The 25,159-nt window shown below is 34.1% G+C and overlaps 1 protein-coding gene across 3 annotated transcripts in view; it reads left to right on the forward strand.

Moving 5' to 3' along the window:
• The window catches only part of LOC113510702 (uncharacterized), a 206,452-nt gene that overhangs the window by 165,460 nt on the left and 15,833 nt on the right, over positions 1-25,159 (forward strand). For 2 of the 3 annotated variants that reach the window (XM_052896220.1, XM_052896219.1), the window contains exon 3: positions 1,805-1,962. In XM_052896220.1, coding sequence (XP_052752180.1) covers positions 1,927-1,962 — 36 coding nt within the window. In that variant the 5' untranslated portion in view covers positions 1,805-1,926. Of the gene's footprint in view, positions 1-1,804; positions 1,963-3,287; positions 3,623-25,159 lie in introns of those variants that run through there. The other variant, XM_052896218.1, reaches the window with a different exon arrangement.

The raw sequence follows: 25,159 nt of genomic DNA on the forward strand, positions 1-25,159 counted from the left end.
GATAGTTTAGTCGGTAGTCTCTTAATGGTATCAGGAAGCGCGTTCCAGAGCCGTGAAGAATGTAGGGGAAAAGAATTTGAAGCAAAACGGGAGTTACATATTCCTTTTGCAATACGGAACCCTAAAAATATTCAAATCGGAAAATTGAATAATTAGATTGGATTCAATAATTATTAATAGGGCAATAATTATTAATAATAGCTATAATTTAAAGTAATTAAATTTTATGTTATTTGTGTGTTATATGTTTATAATGTATGTTTAAATTAAAAATGTATATTTTATAGCATATACACAATTATAGGGACCATTATGGTTTTTAAAATACCATAAACCATTGCCAGAGGGAGACTTTGTACAAAAGTCGATTGCTTGGGTACCTCTGTCCCATTCGTGTTTCAACCGTGAAGCAGTTGTGTTTGCATGGCTGTGTTTCAGTTTGAAGGGTGAGATATGACGTGAATTTACTGGGTACAGAGGAATAACACTCGAGTCCTCAGGAATGGCAACGCATGGCGGGTATCATGGGCGAAACAGTATACTCTGTTATGTCCATGCTACTGCTCATGTCTATAGGCGACGATTACCACTTTCCATCAGGTGGGCCGTCGGCTTGTTTGCCATTCTAAGTTGTAACGATACCATAGTAACAATTATAAAGCAACTAGTAAGTGAGAAGGAAAAATCATGGGAATGGAGAGCTAAGACGAAAGGATTTTATAAGAATTTCCTCACTGATAAAAAGGAATTACTCAGAAATATCTACTACCTATTTTTGTTGCAAATTAACAAAAAAAAAAAAAACAACACTTGTATTTTTATTATCTGTTTAATTATTATTTGCTTATTGTAATCACATTGAGTTAATGACTGATTAAATAAAGGTTATTAAAAAAGAAGCGATTTATTAAAAAGACATTAAACGATCACAGACACAGAAGAACAAAGATGGCTGCCACAACTTTTAATACGCATGCGTACTATTGAACAAATAGGGGAATGAGCTCCGGTTTGAATGTATTTTACAATGAACTGTCATTGGTTTCAGGGGTGTTTATATATAAATAGTCTGTAGTTATTGGTGCATTTTTATCCTGAAGGGCTGATTTTTTCGAATACCTATTTAAATATGCTTATTACATAAGGTACATTTTCTTTTATCTGCCGTTCTAATTTATTATCATTATAATCTGTAATAGACAGAATAAACACTTACTTATAAGATATATTATGCATTGATGTTTAAATAAACAGAAAAAAAATGCATAGGTATGGAAGTTTTGTACAGGTTTTGATTCGCTAAATACATAGACTTCAATCACAATAACATATATATATATATATATATATATATATATATATATATATATATATATATATATATATATATGCGGAGTAAAAATTATTATTACTGATATTATTACTTATATGAAAAAAAAATACATTGGAATCGATACAAACTGATAAACGTACATATACTGTTCTAATAAAAAATAATTTAATATTATATTGATAAAAAGAGAGCCAAGTTCAATAAAATAAACTTTTTTTTATGAAATCCTAACCTTTTTTTTGTCGAGCAAATGCTCATGCCGATCCACATACCTCGAGGGAGATATATGGGTACTGCCGGATTCTTATCAGCTAAAACCCCCCCGTATTCCACATCCGCTTGATGTCGAAGCCGCGAGGAACCCGCAAATATGAAATCCTAACCTAACCTAACATTGTAATTAATAAATACTGTTATTTGAAGAATTTAATTTTAACATGCTTCTTTGTGATCTCTCATTTTTCTTTCTAGGTGTAAGATGAGTCTACGACGGTGGTAGAGGCCAGGAGGGCGGCCGGATGCGGCCCGCGCGCGCCCGTCCGCCCGCCGCCTCCGTCACTTAGCCGCGCCCGCGCACACGCCGCGCTGCTACTATGCGCATGGCAATCGCCCTGCCCACTCTGCTCGCGGTAAGACTTGGCTTTACATACTACCGAATAAATATCCAAGAACAATCGATTCCATAAATTGTATAGAAATACGTTGGTGCGCTGTCCGCCCGCTTCTTATTAACTGCTTTAGTATCTCGAACGAAACGCTCTCGCGCATCAAATGTGTTCCGATTTTCGTTATCCCGGGTACCTCTCGGTACTTATAAATGTTATGTTTATATTTTTATCTGAAGCGATACCTTCTCGCTCGTTTGTATTTCATAGAGATTAGTGTATATTTATTATATGCTTGTTCGAATTTAGTGCGTACGCCAGTGCGCCAGTTGACCTCATTTCACAGAAAAAGCCTCGCGTTAAGTTGTTAATAATGGTTAGCTGATTAAAATTATTTAATTCCACTACTATTTGTATGCATGTAAATGCTAACATTTTTGGATTGGAGGAAAGGGATTGTTAGTAATGGACTCACAGGACTAACAGCCTCATTGTTAACGTACACCATCAAGTTAGAAGTGCCGATTCTTTTCACTAACTATCCCTTCCTCCAGGATAAATGTGATTAGGGTATTTAAAAGGTTAAGAATTAAAAAACCAATAGCTGGACTTTTTGATGGGTGAAAATGGTATGGTAACCCCGCCTGCGCTAACGGAATACGCTGGCGAGGCACCAGTGAAGGGTGATAGATGAGAATGAAAACAGGCCAGTTAGCCCATCATGATGAATTCATCAGGAATTAACCATGATAGTTTTCAGGGGGAACCGCGAGGAGGTCGACCTGGTTGGCTATATTGCTAGCAATGGGATTCTCAGTCTCCGTTACTAACAATCCCTTTCTCCCCAATAGCTGGACTGCAACTATATATCTTGTTGTGATTTTTATTCTAGTAATCCAACTACGAAAGGCCCACACCTCCGCTGACTATGCGCATAGCTTTAACCGTGCCATCATTGATCGCAGTAAAACTTGGCCTTATGCACTACCTTGCTTTATGTCTAGTAAACATTTAAAATACAATCCAAAACGAGAATAATCCCCCCACCCCCCCACCCCCTCAAGGGTTATGTTCAGCAATGAACAGGTAAGCGCTGATATGATGATTATAACGATGATTTAATGAGATTGGAACTGCCAAAATACCTAATTTTGACATCGATACATGGGAGCGAAAAGGATCCTTCGTACTTTCCAATTAAAATATGATCATTTTGTTTCCAATATAAAGTGATGAATGTCTCAAATTGATGATTGGTGATAACTGGCAATATGTTATCAAAGTGTTACATCTAATCGAACATCTTTATGCGATCGAGGCAAGCTCCTTACGGCAGTATGCTACGAAGCGCGCGCTCTAGTAGTCGTCTAAAAAAATTCAGCGCGCTCTCTATGGTCTGCGTCTAGCGCGCCCGTCAAAATACGCGCCCTCTTTCAAAATTTAAAAATGGAATTAGATGTCGATTAAAAAATAGTGATGACCTATTTTAATTACTAATACGAAATAACATTCTATTTCACTGTGTTTAAATATGACAAAGTGGTCATGTTCTTTTTTTAAAAATTAAACAAAAGTGATTGGTATATAAACATTTTCAAATGAACGGTAGTGGTGACCTCAAATTTTATGTATGATTTATTCAAATCCTTGGACAAATTTATTTTTGCTCATGGCAATTAACATGGTGAGTTTTTATTATAATATTTTAATGTTTTTCTCGTAATCATTTGACAACGTGACGCCTCAGTTTTAAATAACTAATTAACGACTTAATTATATTAAATGTAAATTTGATTACACCATCCATTAAGAGTTAGACATAATACTTATTTTAATTTGTTTCCTGTATAATTTAAAAAAAAAAAAAAAACTGAAATGTTATATTCAAATATAATATTCAGTAGAATTTTTATTTTAAATACTTATCATAACTGATTTAGTAATTATTATTAATTCATTAATTTAAAATCATTTATGTAAATTATTTAAATTATAACAATATAATAATTGGAACTAGTTATTCGTTAAAAATGTCATCCCAGCTAATACTGCTCTTTTTCACATCACTAGCTCACTACTACACTACTCTACTACACTAGCTCTAACTTTTGCTACCTGAACGTACCCTTCTCATATTTATTTATACTTCTTAGAATAGCAAATGAGCTAACGGCTCGCCAAATAGAAAGTGGTAACCATGTCATAAGTACACCGGCATAATGATAAACACACTTTCATTGCTACTCCTGAAGTCTAAAATGATGCCTCTTAAATTAAAAAATCGAAAAGCCAGCATTCTAATCAAAACATAATAAATCACATTTAATTCTCAATAATAACAATAAGTAAAGATTGTGGTACCTTAGTCGCATAAAAACTTGTATGTATTAATTTTTCATTCCAATTAGTATTTTTTTTTTTTACATTTAGTACACATCATAGACAAACTTAGCATGTTTTTTTATCGTTATAAACGATTGTTTAGAAGCTAAATAATTTTCTATTAGTTAATACATAATTTATTATTGTTGACATATTTATTTTATGTTTTTTTTTTATCTTATTTTTGACTAATTTAATTAAAAAGGTAATCTTTTAAAATTATCTAATTACATAAAGTCTTCAGCCAGTGTTTATCATCCAATATATAATAATAAAAAAACACTTATTTTTCTTAATTAATATTCTTAAATATAATTATTAATAATAGGTACCTAATTGTTAATTTACTAAGAGTTTCGAAAAAAAAAACTATATTTTTTAATATCATCACAAACCGCAATACTGAGGCTAATGCATTTTTAATATTTCAATAGCTTATAGCAATAAGTATCTAGGTGCCAGTATATATATCTAGGTGCTAGTAAACGTCAAAATTAAATATTTTCCAACTATTTCCATTGTAACGTACACACGGAAATGAAAACTAAAATATTTCTAGCTGTTGCCCACGACTTCTTCCGCGTTTCCGTCGTTTTTCGTAAAATAAGTAGCCTATGTCCCTCCTCACGGTTCAGTGGTTTTGATGTAACAGACACATTTCCCTTCACAGCTCTGCTCCTATTGATCGTAGCGTGATGAAAAGTATACTATAACCTGCCCAGGAGTATGAAGAATAATTGTACCAAGTTTCGTTAAAATCCGTCGAGTAGTTTTTGTTTCTATAACGAACAATTAAAATCATCATCATATCAGCCTTTATCTAACCAATCAGTACCATTTATTATGGCAGTCTATGGGGGAGGTCTGTATACAGCCTCCCCCATAGACAGCCATAAGAAACGGTACTGAACCGCTTATATCCACTGTAATGCATTTATATTTGTGACTGCCACTAGGGGAGTCGTCACTCAAGAACCTTTCCCTATCGGTTGCCAGTTCTTCGAACTATGTTACCAGGTCAATACCATTTGAATATTCCCTTTCTTTATCTCTAAATAAATCTATTTATTAAAAAAAAAAGAAATTAAAACGGTTTTTGTCATTAATTTTTTTTAATGGGTGATAATGGAATGGTAACCCGCTTACGCTATCAGGATACGCTGGCGGGGCACCAGTGAAGGATGATAGGTGAGGATGAAGCAGATCAGTTAGCATAGGCTAACTAGCATAGGCGTCACGATAGCGTGACGAATTCAACAAGAATTGTTCACGATGGTTTCCAGGGGGAACCACGTGGAGGTTGACCTAATAGGGCATATTGCTAGCAATGGGGCTGTCAAACTCCATTGCTAACAATCCCTTTCCCCCCAATTAAATATTAATTATATATCTAAATTAAATATCTAAAAGCAAAACATTAAATAAACACTATATTTACATGAAATAATGTAATGCAAGCTATTATCATAAAAAGTTATGGTTAGATTGAGCCGTACGATTGGTTCCATTTTGTAATTTATTTATTGATAATATAAAATCGGTTATCATTTAAATAGATTTATTTTATAGCTATTTGAATATGTGTTAAGTTGAAAATGGAATATTTTCACATCACTATAAAGTTTTTAATAAAGCCGAATGTTCACTGGTGGAATAAATGATAAAGTAGTGTTGTCTATGGTTGTGACTATGTTTTTTAACGGAAAAAATGGCGGGAACGGTGAACGTTTGGTTTAAATTGAATAGCTGTATGAAGGATGAATGAAAAACCAGGTCAGTTAGCCCATCGTGACGCATTCAGTGATAAATTAGTCACTATGGTTCTTAGTTGGAACCAATACATACAGGTTAGGAAAGACAGAGGATAGGGGGTTGAAAAATTTAGATGTTTACACATTATGAGAAACACTAAATGAAAGTTTTAAAAACACTGTCTTAATGTAAAAAATAAATACAAATTATTTAAGCATTGTATGCCGTCCATTAATTCGGCGGGCGAAAATTTAGATGTTTACATATTATGGAAATCGCTAAATTGAAAAGTTTGAAAAACACTGTCTTAATTTTTTTTTTATACCACTGAGGTGGCAAACAATCATACGGCCCACCTGATGGTAAACGGTTACCGTAGCCTATGAACGCCTGCAATACCAGAGGTATTACGCGCGCGTTGCCGACCCTGAAGAAACCTCTTTACCCCCCTTTTGAATAACTGTATTTCTGTAGTCTCTTGGGAAAACCTCAGCAGGGAGCTCATTCCATAACCTGAGTGTTCGTGGGAGAAAACATCTCTGAAACCGCGTTGTACGCGACCATTGAGGCTGTAGGGTATGAGGGTGAACTCCCTGTCGATGGCGAGCCGTACGATGATAGAAAGTGGAATTAAAAAAAAATTACAAATTATTTAAGTACTATTTGTTTTTTCCGTCCATTAAATATCCCTATAACTAGAACATTTAGCTTACCGCGCTGCAGAACAAACCTAGGAGTACATTAACCTCTGGCCAGGATTAGTGCGTCATACAATGAAGTTAATGCCAAATTGCCTGAAATTGATATAGTGTATGATAATTCGAATTCCTACAGGAATAAATTGCTAAGGCACTTTGTACAATAACCTAATAAAAATTAACACTAATTATCATAATATATATATTTTTTTTTAATATTTTTTAATTCAATTCACTCACAATCGTATTTTCTGATATTGCTCACAATTTGAGTTACATGTTTATTTTTATTAATTACTTCATTTTCTCGCACTGTATAACTATGTTAAAGTGAATGCTGTGAATACCTATAATAGGTATGTGCATTAATATTGCATTATATTTGTTTGTTATATATGTTATAATGCAATATGCTGTTGGTGTTCCTTAAATAAATACAAAGTGTTTCTCTAGTGCGTTCCACAATTATACGATGATAAAATTTCACTATACATACCTTAATCCAGTGATATTAAAATTCAATATAGCGATAACACAAATTTTTGTTGTATAATATATATATATATATATATATATATATATATATATATAATATAATATATATATTATATATATAATATATATATAATATAATATATATAATATAATATAATAAACATACACGTGTAAAATAAACACACACACACACCTAAACTACTGGGTGGTCTTGTTGCCAACGCTCCCCACAATAAATTGACAACCATCGAAATGGCACTTAGTACAAAAGACCATTGTTCTGGTTATGGGACATTCGAGTTGGAAAAGCAAAACGCGGCGATTATTTATCATTAACCGATTGTTTTGTTTCTTTTTTTTATTCGGTTCAGTAATTAAAAGTAATTGACCTTATATATATATATATATATATATATATATATATATATATATATATATATATATATATATATATATATAATCGCGGCCTAAAAACATGGATAATACCATATTGGCATATGGTACGTTGGACGTAACAGCATACTGTACCGCCCATGATACTCTTCATGTTTTGCCAACAGGTGGCCTATTCAATGCTAGGACCACACGGACGATGGCGTAATACCTTCACCTTTTGAAAAGAAATATGCTAACAGCCTAATTGTACCTAAATTGTAATGATCACCTTTGATTATGTTATCACGAATCTTTCTACGAATTTCGCCATTTAACAATTAAATATAGTAAAATTTATTTATCTTCGCCGTTCATTAATATTTATTATTTCAAAAAGAATTAAATTTTTTTAATTATTTAAAATGAAAATGATACAGTGCGACTTAAAATAAATTAGAAGTTGGGAAAATTGTAGACAAATTTAACCACATTTTGGTTAATTCAATAGTTAATTAGTTTATCATATCACCATATCAGTCTTTAACTGTCCACCGCTGAACATAAGCCCTTTGAGGGTTTTTGTTAATGGGTGATAATGGAATGGTAACCCCACCCGCACTATCGGTATACACCGGCGTGGCACCAGTGAAGGACGATAGGTGAGGCAGGTCAGTTAGCCCATCGTGACGAATTCAACAAGAATTGTTCACGATGGTTTCCAGGAGGAACCACGCAGAGGTCGACCTAATAGGGTATATAATCCATAGAGTAAAACAAGTAAGTGTCAATCATATACCTGAGCTGGGCAGCCATAGTTTTATAACATTACAGCTAGATCTTAAAAGAGACAAAATAATTCCAAAGTTACTTAAAATCAGGCCTTTCAATGATATTTTGATTAACTATTTCTACAAAGATCTCAAAAGTATAGATTGGAGTCATTTTCGTAAGTTAGATGATATAAATGAAATGGTAAACACCTTCAATGCCTGTATTACTAATTTATTTGATCTACATGCACCTAAAAAATATATATGTATTAAGGATTGCCCCAAACCATGGTTAACTGATACTATAAGAGAAATGATACATCTTAGAAATAAAAGTCATAAAAGGTATAAAGCTTCAGGATGTAACTCACATAGGTTACACTATAAAGACATGAAACAAACGGTAGCTTTCGATAGAAGCAGAAAAAAAAGCTTACTTTGAAAATAATATAAACTTATGTCTAAGAACACCGAAAACGTTATGGAATAATTTGAGAAATTCTGTATTGATGAAAACAAGATCAACAGAACTGTCAGACTTCTGTGATAATCCTGATGCGTTAAATGCACATTTTATAAATATTCCAGGTAATAATCAGGTTACAATATCGGCTTTAACATACTATGAATTCAATAAAACCATTACAAATGCATTTACTTTAACAACTCAAAGAATGGATGGTACAAAATGTTACTCAGAATCTAAATATGTAACTAGAGGAGTACCCCAGGGGTCAATATTGGGTCCACTTTTATTTACTTTGTATTGTTTTGATATTATTAATTGTATTAAAGGCTGTGAGTACCAAATGTACGCGGACGACTTCCAGATTTATATTCATTTTGACCCCTGTAACATAGCATGTGCCATTAAAAAACTAAATGAAAATTTGGATCGTATCTCCAGTTGGTCCGATAAAAATTGTTTGATGCTTAATCCTAATAAATGTAAGTTTGTGGTTGTTGGGACAAAAAAGTTGATAGCTGATATAGAAAGACATAAACCATGTATTAAAATCAATAATAAACCTATTGATCAATTAAAAGAAGCACGTAATTTAGGATTAGTCATTGATCCTCATCTTCGTTTTGAAACATATATTATGCAAACGGTGAAAGTCTGTTTCTATCGTCTTAAGTTGCTATATCGATTTCGGAAATATCTAACTGTGTCTACTAGGGAAAAGTTGTGTGAGGCTCTTGTCTTATCCAAATTAAACTATGGTGATGTAGTGTATGGCCCCTGCTTGTTGTCTAGAACTGAACGACTGATCCAGAGAGTGCAAAATGCATGTGCCCGGTTTTGCTATCACATTCCTCCGCGCCATCACGTTACTCCTTTCTTAAACAATGCCGGTATCATGAAAATGTTTTCACGTAGGAAGTTGCATCTTGCATGTTTAGTGTTTAATATAATAAATACAGGTAAACCTCAATACCTTTACGATAAATTATCGTGGGCGCAAGAGCATAGTATATATAATTTAAAAGTAGCTTCTATACGTTTAAAGGTACCACGACATAGAACTGCAAGTTTTCAGAGAGGGTTCAAATATGCAGCTTCCAAGATCTGGAATGACCTGCCTCCCATACGAAATTTAAAAACAACTTATACTTTTAAAAATTATGCTAAAAACTATTATTTAAATCTACAAAAAGCATGTAACTCCTTGTGATTGCATAACATTGCTGCTTCGTTGTATAATGTAGTGTTGTTGTATTGTTATTGTATTATTGTTGTACATATCTATATGGGTATATCTTGTCAGTTAAGTGTATGTATGTATGTATATGTATGTGTATGTGTGTGTGTGTGTTTGTATATGTAGGTATGTATATGTGTATATGTATATGTATATATATATATATGCGTATGTTTGCTGTCGTCGTTCGTAATGTCACGTATGGGCACCACAGAATATCAGCGCTGTAGCAATTAAATTGCTGCAGCACATGCTGAGTGGTGACCATGTTGGCAATAATAAATGTAGTTTTTTTTTTTTTAATTCATAATGTATGTATCTTTTTGTTGTTGTCAATAAATGTTTTCTTTCTTTCTTTCTTTCTATATTGCTAGCAATGGGGCTGTCAAACTCTATTGCTAACAATACCTCCCCCCCACCCCTTGAGGGGTTTGCCAGTAGTTGTCATACTTAAAAGGCGGATTGGCAACCGTTGGCAACAGTTAGGCTTTGGATATGTTTTAAGTGGGACGCTGCTGTCCATCCCTCGATCTCACTTAGTCGCCTCTTACAACATCCACGGGAAAGGAAGGGATGGCCTATTCTATACCGGGACAATACATTGACTATATTACATTGTATCGTGGTAATTACATGTAAGTCGTTTGCTTGGACACCTCTGTCCCATTCGTGTTTTTACTGTGAAGCAGTTGTGTTTGCATGGCTGTGTTTTGGTTTGAAGGGTGATGTATGACATTGAATTTACAGGGTACAGAGGAATAACACCTGAGTCCTCAGGAATGACAACGCTTGTAGGATATTATGGGCAAAACAGTAGATAGATAGATAGATAAATAATTTATTTGCATTACTTACAGCACACAAACAGCAAAAGACACAAATGTAAAGTAAAAAAAGATACATGTACAAAAAATAAAAAAATAAAACAAAAACTTAATCAGAATGCATAAAACTAGTAACAATTTTTCATGCGTGTGTCACAGTAATACAAAATGGCCACAACTCAGCTGTTTGCTTTGCCCTAAAAAGAGCAAAACACTGATATTCTGTTGTGGCCAAAAGTGAGCCGCGAAATACCACTGAAAAAAAAAATATTAAAAAAAAAGAAAGTAATATAGATCAGTATACTTTATTATGGTATGTCCATGGTACTGTTTTCTATCAGGTGGGCCGTCAGCTTGTTTGCCATTCTAAGTTGTATAAAAGAAAAGGTGAACGATTGTGAATCTATCACTATCGTTCACTACGATGTTTATGTACACAACATATTTAATAAAACATTTGGTATTTTATCTAAAATATTTCAGTTTTAATCAGTTAATAATTATGTATCACAGTAATCTAATGTTTTCCTGTTATTACTAACTAAGTGTAGCCGATTTCAAAAGAAGGAGATTCTGATAGCACGGTCATGGCCTTATCATTATATTTGTCAAAATTGAGATTTTTTTTTATTATCCAATCTGCATACTATAGTTTAAATACATTTTATGTATTTTTTATTAGTAAAAATCCCCTACTACACACTATAGGTAGGACAGTGAGGGTCAACCCTTTCATGTCAAGAGTTTCTAGGCCTCCTACGTTGTACACGAAGGCCTCTATGTCAATAAAATAATTAACAGATGATGATTAAACATGAGAAAAAAAATACTAAAGACTATTATTACATTAAATATATTTTACATTACGCGAAATCATTCTAATCAAACCTATATGAAAGCAATATAGGAATTAACTCAAAAGCATCATTAAAATCAATTCAAAATTCACAACGTAATGGTGTAACTTAATCACGAATACAATCAAAACTATAACTTTTCATTCTTCTTTTTATATAACTTTAATTCAACTGATGCAGTGAAGCAGCTGTGTTTGCATGGCTGTGTTTCGGTTTGAAGGGTGGGATATGGTAGTGTATTTACAGGGTACAGAGGAATAACACCTGAGTCCTCAGGAATGGCAACACATGGGGAGTATCATGGGTGAAACAGTATACTCTGTTATGTCCATGGTACTGCTCATGTCTATAGGCGACGGTTACCACTTTCCATCAGGTGGGCCGTCAGCTTGTTTGCCATTCTAAGTTGTATAAAAAAAAAGTTACTCCATTTGAAAGTCCCTTAAAAATACGTATTTGACGGGTTGATTATATTTTTTATTAATTACAAAACATCAATATTAACAACCTTTTGTAATTAGGCGATGAGAGATCTTAATAATACCAATAGAAGCCAAAACTTTATTTTTTTTCCGCCTGTCTATCTATGTATATGCAACGCAAACTACACCAAAATGGATGCAATTTTCACAATTGTATTTTTGAAGACTAACTCAAAATCTGATATATATTTTATTGTAACATGTCATGTACAGAAATGGTATTTTCTTAATAATTCTATATGATAATTCTTAATGGCCGACAAAATAATTATTTTCTCTCTAACGAGCTAGCATTGGGTTGGCTGGAAGAGATCTCTTTAAAAGATAAGCCCTCCCTTGCTAACAAGTTGTTAATCTAATCGCTGTATCTTTTTCCCAAGTGCAATAAAGAATATACGAGTATATATATCTAATATATAAAATTCTCGTGTCGCAGTGTTTGTTACCAAACTCCTTCGAAACGGCTTTACCGATTTTTATGAAATGTTGTGTGCATATTGGGTAGGTCTGTGAATCGGTCAACATCTATTTTTCATACCCCTCAATGATAAGGGTGACCCAACCCTAAATATTTCTTTTTATTTTTTCGATATTTTTTTTTATTTTTGTTTTATTATGATTTAGCATTGAAAAATACGTACTAATTCAAATTTTCACGCTTTTACAATCAACCCCCGTTGTTTAATCGCAATTTTCATATGCCGCAATAGGTGGCAATCGAATATAATAATTGTAGTACGATATATTTTCATGTATAGTTCTAGAAATAATGTATATGGTAAAACAACGTTTACCGAGTCAGCTAGTATATATATATAATTCGATAATAAAATTGTATTCTACAAAAAAAACCGACTTCAATTGTGTGTGTATATATATATATATATATATATATATATATATATATATATATATATATATATATATATATATATATATATATATATATATATATATATATATATATATATATATATATATATAAAGTGCTGATTTTACCTTTACAGATCCCTAAAAAGACTTATAAAGGGGGGTATCCACACACCTGAAAAGAGTAAGCCACCCAAAGATAAGATTAGTGTTAAAGTGACTTTATAACCGTGAATTGCATATATTCAGTAAATTTCCGTAGTATTTTCTTTTTGTTTTATGATTATTAATAAATAGATATTAAATTATCGACGAGACGTATTATGTATATTATGAAATAATAGATATTTATGATATATTGAGATATTTGGCATTCCTTTGATGATTACGTATTTTGGTGATAACCGTGATAGTGCTGTGAGATTTTATTGTTATATCAATAATAATAATAAATAAATTGTTCTGGAGATAGCACATGGCGCCATCTTGTAGAAAACTAAAATAAAACTGTACTATGAGAACTACTCTAGTTATAAACAAAAAAAAATGTAATTTTAAAATATTTTTATTTTTTGTAAATAAAAATAAATTTTATGTCACTGATTACACAATTTTCATGACTTTAAATTAATTTTAAACTTTAAAAAAAATTCAGGGACGATTGATTGTTATATTTTTGAAAAGAATAATATGCTTTGTTCTGTCCATTTTTTTTTTAAATATCAATTTCACTGGAACAAATTAGTGTTGTAAATTGTCGAATATACTATATAAAATGATTAATTAAAAAACAATTGTATTCACAGAGAATTGCGTACTGTTATTAGAACAACGAAGGGCAATACAAAAGGTAATATCGAACAGTAATTTTCGTAATTAAGCAAACACAACTGCTTCACGCTAGAAACACGAATGGAACAGAGGTGCTCAAACAAACGACTTTTGTACAAACTCTCCCTCTGGTATTAATCAATTTATTTAAACGCCAATAGAATATGTCCTTATACCTATGCCCTTTTCCATTCCTTATAGTAACTTTATACCAAATTTCATAAAAAATTATCGTCGTTAAAGCACCAAAAAGTAATAAATATTTTTTTTTTTTTATACAACTTAGAATGGCAAACAAGCTGACGGCCCACCTGATGGAAAGTGGTAACCGTCGCCTATAGACATGAGCAGTACCATGGACATAACAGAGTATACCTACTGTTTCGCCCATGATACCCCCCATGCGTTGCCATTCCTGAGAATTCAGGTAGTATTCCTCCGTACCCAGTAAATTCACGCCATATCCCACCCTTCAAACCGAAACACAGCCATGCAAACACAACTACTTTACGGTTGAAACACGAATGGGACAGAGGTACCCAAGCAATCGACTTTTGTACAAAGTCTCCCTCTGGTGAAGCAGTTATGTTTGCATTGCTGTTTTGGTTTGAAGGATAGGATTTTACTATTATATTCAGCCGTTAACTGTTCACTGCTGAACATAAGCCTTCCCCATGAGGGAAGTTTTGCCAGTAGTTGCCACGCTTGGCAGACAGGTTGGTAACCGCAGTTAGGTTTTTACCAATGTTTTAAAAGGGACGTTGCTGCCTATCTCTTCACCATAAGTTCCCTTAGCCGCCTCTTACGACACCCACGGGAAAGAAAGGGTGGCTTATTCTATGCCGGGGCCTACATGACGAAAGGTAGGATATGGCAATAAAATTACAGGATATAGAGTTATAATCCCTTACTTCTCAGAAGTAGCAATGCATAAAAGGTATAATAACACCTGACTCCTCAGGAATGGCAACGCATGGGGGGTATTATGGGCGAAACAGTATACTCTGTTATGTCCATGGTACTACTCATGTCTATAGGCGACGGTTACCACTTTCCGTCAGGTGGGCCCTCAGCTTGTTTTCCATTCTAAGTTGAATAAAAAAAAAAAATCAGGACCGACAAAGTATCCAAAAAAAGAAACTGAAAAATCAATATTCAATTAAATAAAATGTAATTGTTGAGTTTAGATACAGGTATGTGGAACTCTTCGCATATAGAAACTACCCCCTAAAGTCCCCATCATTACCACACATGCAATGGAAAGAGATGAACTAACAATTGAAGATGGCAACCCTATTTCAAATCCCAGCCGGTGTCACTTGCCGCCATGTCCGACATTCCTGACAATGTTTGATCAAACCCTTATCGTTGGCAAACAGGAAATCGATCCCGAAAGAAACCAAGCGTCCAAACAAATGTACTACATAAACTATATCGTGTTTGTACAAACATTCCCCAAATATTGGCCTGACACGGTACGCTTTGATACTTGGACCTGACTCCGTAAACATTTCATAGCTGCTTCGTGCACTGCTCAAAGACAAAATAATAGTCACTCCCACTGTTGGGATATAGTTTAAAAAGACGACAGAACACAAGTAATATTTACTTATTATTTTTCTTTATAACATTAATTCAACTAATTTAATCATAATTTTCATCATTACTTTATATTATTAATATATTTAGTCATTTAATGTCAACGCAGTCCTCAGGAACGGCAACGCATGGGGGGTATCATAGGTGAAACAGTATACTCTGTTATGTCCATGCTACTGCTCATGTCTATAGGCGACGGTTACCACTTTCCATCAGGTGGGCCGTCAGCTTGTTTGCCATTCTAAGTTGAATAAAAAAAATTTAATCATTTAATGACATTTAATAATTTAATTCCACTTTAATGTTTCTCAAACACAAACCATGCTGCAGTTGCCTCTAAATGTAATAACAGTTAGACGAAGATGTAGTAAGACCTAATCCACTAGTGAAAATGAAATGTTGTTGTATGTTGTGTCTTACGTTGGTGATCATATAAATAAATAAACTAAGCCAAAAGTTTAAAATTAAGCCAACACGCACATAATCTTCATCTTTTGTAATAAAAATCTATTCAAAAACTGTTGAATATGCAAAAACAATGCATACACAGAGAAAATACGGATGAATTAAAAATCTGCTGCTTAGTGGAGTTAAAATAATCACTTAAGACGAATAATAATACAAATAGTACGCCATTTAAATTGTATTTATTATGTAATTAAATTAAATTAAAACGACAAAAGAGAAAGGAGAACACCGAGAAATAACTACATGGCACAGATGAAAGAGACGCTACGTGTTATGTCGTATAGGGAGGTCAAAGATATGGTCTCGAATAGAGCTGGCTTGAAGAGAATGCATGAATTTTTTTTTATGGGTGATAATGGAATGGTAAACCCCACCCGCGCCATCGATATACACCGGCAGGGCACCAGTGAAGGATGATAGGTGAACATGAAGCAGGTCAGTTAGCCCATCGTGACGAATTCAACAAGAATTGTTCACGATGGTTTCCAGGGGAACCACGTGGAGGTCGACCTAATAAGGCATATTGCTAGCAATGGGGCTGTCAAAATCCATTGCTAACAATCCCTTTCCCCTCAGAATGCATGAATTAGTTGCACGGACAAGAAGAGACTGTTAAATGAAGAGAGATGTAATTAATAATAGTTACGGAATAATCTCAAAATGCTTAATCGAAGGCAGATAAATGGTATTTATGTATAATGCATTTAACCAATTTAAAGTTATGCATTAACTTCTGAATAGTTTAGGGATGTTTACCTAAATTAAACGAAATATTCTTTACAAAATTATACTAGGTATAAAGTCATAGTAAATAATCAACTCCAATAATTTCTAATCCTAGAATAACTACTTGTGTCTTTTTAACTGTAATTTAATTCTTTTTAAACGAAACAAAAAAAATTATTCGTTTTTGGATTATTTTACGAAACTTTTGTATGAAAAACTAGATTTATTTTATTATATATTTATTTCAAACTTTAATAACGTTATAAATGGGAAATATTTAAATTTTGTATGTTTATTTGTAAACTCAGAAACTACTTAACTGATTTTAAAAATACTGTCCCTTATAAAAAAAAAAAAAACTACATTAGCAGTGAGTAACATAAGCTGTATTTAAAGAAAAATCCGTGCAAAGCCGGGGCTAGTCGCAAATAGTAATTAAATAAGGAAACAATATTTTACAATGAATGAATTAATGAATGGAATGAATTAATGAATGGAATGAATTAATGAATGGAATGAATTAATGAATGGAATGAATAAATGAATGGAATTAATTAATGAAATTTATTGCTAAAAATGTAGTACAATAAGGTGATACTCGTATGGTGATATTACAAAAGTTGGTTTCACACATTTTGTCATTACTGACATGCAACAGCCATTACAAAGTCATGACAAAATAAATCTTTATAATAAAATTAATTCTATATTTAACCATAATTATACAAATCAATTAGTAGATGTATATAAATCTGGTAATTTTGACGTCACAGTTTTCAACTTCAATACATAAGGTAAGGGGGAAAGGGATTGTTAGTAATGGAGACTGAGAATCCTATTGCTAGCAATATACCCAACCAGGTCAACCTCCTCGCGGCTCTCCCTGGAAACTATCATGGTTAATTCCTGATGAATTCATCACGATGGGCTACCTGGCCTGTTTTCATTCTCATCTATCACCCTTCACTGGTGCTCCGCCAGCGTATCCCGTTAGCGCAGTCGGAGTGACCATACCATTTTCACCCATCAAAAAAAAATGCATAAGGTAAATAAATTAATTATGAAATATATGGGAAGTTTGTAGGTTTGTTTGCCAGTGACCTAGATATCCACTGTCCCATATTAACGTTGTAACCCTAGGAATTTATACAATAGAATTGTCAGTAGTACATTTAGTTGTCAAGTAATATGTTACATTGTTGGAGATTTACGACACTGGGCATGATTTATAAGCAGCTATGTCTATTTAAGCTTTAAACCCTGTGCTTAAAGCTTAAACATACTTTATTGTATTTTAGGGACTACATAATTTAATAGAATATATATATTTTTTTTTATACGACAAAGATGTCACGCATACAGCCTGTCTGTTTTTAAAGGGTCACTATGGTCTATGGACGCCTGCAACACTAGGGGTGTCACGTGTGCGTTAATACAGCCTTTTTGAAGAAGAAAATTCTTTTAGCTTAGTAGTTAACTAAGTAACTAAAGTAACTTATAAATACTATTTACTAGTTTTTCCGCGTGATCGAGATATCTTTACTGACCGGAATAAAAAGCCTATATCTTTTTCCATCGCATACAGTACAAGTGTACCAAATTTCATAACAATTGGTTACGCTGTTAAAGCACTATAAGGTAACAAACAAACTCACTTCCACATTTATAAGATTAATAAGTATTCTTCATGGAGAAATTGAAAATAGTCGTAGAAGCATCCTTTTTAAGAGATTTTTCCAGTGGAATTGAATATTTTTTTTAATAAAAAACATCGTCAATAAAAACAAAATCTTTTTTAAACCTCCTACACAAAGTATGATTAATATATAGATACAGATTACGAACAAACGTCCAGACAACTCTACTAGTGTTGCAAGTGTTCATACCCGCTTCCCATCAGATGGACCGTCAGCTTGTTTGACTCCCTATTATTATTATATCAGCCGTTAACTGCTGATTACATTGACATTGATCTTCTCTATAGCCGTCATAAGGAACAGTCCAGAGCCACCTGCATCCACTGACTCCCTGCAATGTATTTAAGATCGTCACTCCATCTAGTGGGGAGTTATCCTACACTACCTTTGCCCATACAGAGTCGCCACTCAAGAACCTTTCTTCCCCATGCGTTGTTGGCTCTTCGAACTATGCAACCAGTCTATTACCAACAGCTTACATATCCTTCGGGCTATATCTGTCACTTTGCGAAACGAAACATATTTCTCATTAACTATGTATACAGCCAACGAAATAGTGTCTAAATCAAATACTTCATCGTAGCTAACACAAAACATTAGTGTGTCACCAATAAATTACATGCCACGAACAAAACCGAGCCGCGTTTGTAGTAAATTGGGACAATACCAGAAATTTCCGTTAAATGGACTACGAGATACGAATGAATGGACACTCGCACCGGGAGGTAGGCCTGTATAGGTTTGTATTGACAAATCGACGTGTTCATACTGTACTAAATAAAAGCAACGCCAAAAGCACTGTACTAAATCAATGAACAACATTATGTTGCATAGATATTGAATGATTTTCAAATATAAGCTGACTTATGTAATTTTTACTAATATTGTAAACGTACTGATGCAATGGAATGGTCACATAGCTCGAAGAACCGACAACCGTTGGGGAAAAAAAGTTCTTGAGTGACGACCCCGTATGGGTAAAGATAGTAGTGGTAACGCCTAATCTACGTTTTATGGGAGAGAAGGGATTGTTAGTATTGGAGATTAGTAATGCCATTGCTAGCAATATATCCTAACAGGTCGACCTCTACGCGGCTCCCCCTGGAAAACATTGTGATCGATTTTTTGTTGAATTTATCACAATGGGCCAACTGACCTGCTTCATTATCATCTATCATCCCTTACTGTACCAGTAAGAGTGTACACCGATAGCGCAGCCGGGATAACCATTCCATTATCATCCATTAAAAAAATCTACGTTTTATTGATATTTTTAAATGGCATTATTAATTTTATTTTTTATAAATTAGTATACCTAATAAGATTTTTAATAGGTGATAATGGTATGGTAACCCCGTCTTCGCTATCAGTATACACTGGCGGGGCACCAGTGATAGATGACTGATGAGGATGAAAGCAGGTCAGTTAGCCCATCCTGACGAATTCAACTAAAATTAGCCACGATGGTTTCCAGGAGGAACCACGTGGAGGTCGACCTGACAGGGTATACATTGCTAGTAATGGAGATATTTGACCCCATTCCTAAGAATCCCTTTCCCCCCTACCTAATAAGGTTGATCTTGGAAGTCTTATCCATTATTACCATCAATTGTTATCTAACTTTAAATAACAAAATAAATATAACAAAAAAAAACTATTTATTCCTATAAAAGCTCATTATAGGGAGTTGTTATTGTTAGTTTCATTGTTAGATTAAACAAACATAACAAACGTTTGATCAACATGACTTGTTATAATTATAATTTATATGGGCGCCAATCCATTGGTATTGTAATTGATTTATGTGACATCACAATCTTGTAGGATTAAGCGGCTGACTTTGTCGGATTAAGTCGCAGATGACATTAACTGAGCCATTCTCTCCCCTTGCAATCGTATTAAGTTTCATATTAACAAAGAGAATTCGCTGATTGATATATTACTACATAGTACTAACATGTTTCTATAGTATACATCTCAAAAGATTTCTTATTGGCGAGAAACAAGCATACAGCCAGTCTGATGGTAAACAGTTACTGTAGCCAATATACGCCTGCAACACTAGACGTGTCACGCGTGCTATGAACCGTGAATAAACCTTACTACGCTGGGGGGAAAGGGATTGTTAGTAATGGAAACAGAGAATCCCATTGCTAGCAATATACCCATCCAGGTCGGCCTCCTCGCGGTTCCCCCTGGAAACTATCATAGTTAATTCCTGATGAATTCATCACGATGGGCTAACTGGCCTGTTTTCATCTATCACCCTTCACTGGTGCTCCGCCAGCGTATCCCATTAGCGCAGGCGGGGATACCATACCATTTTCACCCATCAAAAAAAAAAAATACGCCTGCAACACGAGAGATGTCACGCGTGCTTTGAACTCTAAAGAAACCTTATTACGCTTTTTAAAGAACTCCATGTTGTAGTCTCTAGAGAAAACCTCGGCAGGAAGTTTATTTGACAATCCAAGTGTGTTTCAGATTAAAAATTGGGATATAGCAGTGAAATCATAGGGTACGAAAACATTACACCATGATCCTGAAATGACAAGGTATAAAGGGTAGCTTAGCTGATAACTATCCACTGTTGACCATAGGCCTCCCTTATGAAAGGAGGTTTATGCCAGTAATAACCACGCTTGGTTACCTCTTACCAGAGGGAGACTTTGTACAAAAGTCGATTGCTTGGGTACCTCTGTCCAATTCTTGTTTCTACCGTGAAGCAGTTGTGTTTGCATGACTGTGTTTCGGTTTGAAGGGTGGGATATGGCGTGAATTTACTGGGTACAGAGGAATAACACCTGAGTCCTCAGGAATGGCAACGCATGGTGGGTATCATGGGCGAAACAGTATACTCTGTTATGTCCATGGTACTGCTCATGTCTATAGGCGACGGTTACCACTTTACATCAGGTGGGCCGTCAGCTTGTTTGCCATTCTAAGTTGTATAAAAAAAATTGGTAGACAGGTTGGCACCCGCAGTTAGACTTTTGGTGATGTTTTAAAAAGAGATGCTGCTGCCCATCCCTCGAGCATTAAATTCCCTCTCTTACGACACGCACGGGAAAGGAAGAAGTGGCCCATTCTATGCCTGGATCACACGGCAAACTTAAATCTACTATACAGCATGTAACTTAATTCTAAACACGTTTGCTTTGGCACCTCTGTCCCATTCGTGTTTCTACCGTGAACCAGTTGTGTTTGCACGGCTGTGTTTCGGTTTAAAGGGTGGGATATAGCAGTGAATTTACAGGGTACAGAGGAATAACACCTGAGTCCTCAGGAATAGCAACGTAACGTAAAAATACGTATTATATTTGAAATTATACAAAGATTTAAATGTTGTGCAGTGATATCTGATCAGGTGATTTTAATCTGGGATTAATCAAGGCGGTGTCGCGCAAGCATGCGCCGGCGCATCTCCGTGCATAATCGGTCCACTGCAATGTTTGACGTTCAATTTGTCACGCCCTCTGATGTATGGAAGTCTCTGCGTATTATTAAATTAAAGGATAACTGTCCGTCTATAAGGCTTCTATACTTATCAAAAGTTATGCATAGAAAGTGCGAGTCCGCATCCCGCTAGCTTCAAAATTTTGTCAAACTCTCAAAAATTTATTGAAACTTAATATTCATATTTTATAATATACATTAATTTATTGAAATTTGCTATTCATATTTTATGTTATATTTTTTTTTTAACTAATCGATTTTTCTAACGAGTTTCAAAAGAAGATAGTTCTCACTTTGCTTGTGTTTTTTATGTGGTGTACCCAATTGTGTGATTCATTTTTAAGGATAACATATTGGTCGCATGTTATTTAACCCAATGTAAAAGTTAGATTTTTTAACCGACTTAAAAAAGAAAGAGATTCTCTTTTTGGTTGTATTTTTTATATTTATTTTGTCATAACTTTTTCGATTCTAAACGAATTTGAAAAATTCTTTTTTTTATCTGAAAGGATATATGAACTTACAGATTAGTCTCACAGAAAATTTATCAAAATCGATTTAGAAGGTAAGTTTTTAATTAAAAACTAGTTTTGTTACAATTGAAGTTAATTATTTTTGTGGAACTCGATCTTTAATTATTTAGAAACGTAATCTGTAATTTTTATGATTTCTATAATATTGATGATATTTTGATGATTTTTTTTTATATGCAACTTAGTCTTAGCGATGATTGCCACTTTCCATCAACTGAACCGTCAGCTCGTTTCCTATATATTTATTTATTCATTAGTACATTCATCAGCTTCAAGATATGACAGACTTTAGTATTTGGTATTAATTTCAACTTGTTACCTCTACGTGTTCCTGAAAAAAGGATCCTGACAGACGGACAGACTGAGAACATAGTGACTGCATATGAGTTTCTTTATTTATTTATTCATTAGATTTAATGCTAAAAGCATTCTCTCCCAGTCAACTATAGGGAAGTGTCAGAATATTCCTGTGCCATGTTACATAAAAAAAGGTTCTTTTTTTTATTTTGGAGCAACTAAGTCTAACAAAAAACTTAATTGATTATCGAATCCTTACTTATACTTAATAAGTAGAAATGCACTACCTAAACGATGCATTGAAAAAAGTTAAAAGCGGCCAAGTGTCGCGGTATCTCATAGAATACAAAGATTTATTCACTTCGTGTCAAACTGTTGATATATACCACTGCCACTTATAAATTCCATTAATAATTCATGTTTAAAAGCTTTGATAACGCGAATTCTTTACTTCTGCCCGTTAAACACGGGAATAGACAATGACATATGCAACTTCGGGCGGTAAACTGATAAAAATTCTATTAATAAATTTTGTACCGCAAAAAACAAATACCCTAATTAAATTATAATTTGTTTTTTTTTTATGCAATTTTGACAATTTACAATATTAATTTCATATATAAAAATCTATTTTACATATTTATATAAAACTAGCCAGGACCCGTCCAGGCTTCGCACGGGTAGACATTTTTACAACATTTTAAAAAGTGGTTATTGCGACATAACGATAATAGTTGGACATATAGTGTCGCGAAGTTTTTTGTAGTCATTGATATTTTCTTCAATATTGTAGAACATACTTTTGTTCTATCACCAATAGTTTCCGCAGCGCACGCGACGAAAGATATTTTCTGGCGTTTTTTTTTTACAACTTGAATTACATTACCAAAGTTTTAAAATCCCTAATATTTCCTAGCAATAAATATAGCCTATGTTACTCAGGGTGAATGTAACTTTGTAATGGTGAAAGAATTTTTGAAGTCGGCAAAGTAGTTTTTGAGTTTATTCATTACAAACATATATACACACAAAAATACAAATCCTCTTTATAATATTAGTGTAGATGTAGATTACATTGTACAAATGAATAATAAAATAAACGATTGAAGTGCTGCGACTGATTTCAATCAAGGATACAATGTCATCGTCAATCGCACGAAACGACCGATTGTCGTGAATATCGATTATGGTCACAATCGATTATGAATTGTCTTCGCTCAACTCTACGTCGTGACATATTTACTGTGCTTATAAGTTTATTATATGCCTACATTATGTACAAATACAAATGTTTTTTTTTTTTTATGGATGTTAATGGCATGGTTACCCCGCCCGCGCTATCGTTATACACTGGCGGGGCACCAGTGAAGGATTATGGTTACATAGAGTTATGAAGCAGGTCAGTCTACCCATAGTGTCACGTCTTCGACCTCACCTATATTTTTACCTATATTTCTATATTCGACCTGAATACTAGTAATCTCTTTCCAACTGACAGAGATTTTTTTAATGCATGATAATGGAATGGTAACCCCACCTGTGTTATTAGTATACGCTGGCGGGGCACCAGTAAGAGATGATTAGTGAGAATGAATAGGTAGGTCAGTTTTTTTTATGGGTGAAAATGTAATGGTAACCTCGCCTGCGCTAACGGAATACGCTGGCGGAGCACCAGTGAAGGGTGATATATGAGAATGAAAACAGGCCAGTTAGCCTATCATGATGAATTCATCAGGAATTAACCATGAGACATTTGACTTTTCCGGGGAGAACCACGAGGAGGTCGACCTAGTTGGGTATATTGCTAGCAATGAAATTCTCAGTCTCAATTACTAACAATCCCTTTCCCCCCGGTAGGTCAGTTAGCCCATCGTGATGGGTCTTCTGATCACCTAGAATGAGAACAACAAAGAGGTCGACCTGACGGGGTACATTGTTAACTATGGGTTTATAAATGCCTATTACTGGGGGGAAAGGGATTATTGGTAATGAAGACTGAGAATTCCATTGCTAGCAATATACCCAACCAGGTCGACCTTCTCGCAGTTCTCCCTGGAAACTATCATGGTTAATACCTGATGAATTCATCATGATGAGCTAACTGGCCTGTTTTCCTTCACTGGTGCTCCGCCAGCGTATCCCGTTAGCGCAGGCGGGGTTACCATACCATTTTCACCCATTACAAAAAAAAATACCTATTACTAACAATCCTTTTCCCCCAACAAAGTATCTTCCTAGCACTGGGGTCACTAGTCCCCATTAATAACAGTCCCTTCTTCTTCCATTATTTAATATTTTCATAAATGCAATACACCTGGAAGCAAGCAATGTTTGTTCAACAATTTATTAATCTTACCATTATAAATCATGTTGGCGGGAAAATAAATACAGCTGCTCCAATTTATC

The sequence above is a fragment of the Galleria mellonella genome, unplaced genomic scaffold (assembly GCF_026898425.1).
Source record: "Galleria mellonella isolate WM207_F2 unplaced genomic scaffold, CSIRO_AGI_GalMel_v1 utg32, whole genome shotgun sequence".
In the NCBI taxonomy this organism is placed as follows: Eukaryota; Metazoa; Arthropoda; class Insecta; order Lepidoptera; family Pyralidae; genus Galleria; species Galleria mellonella.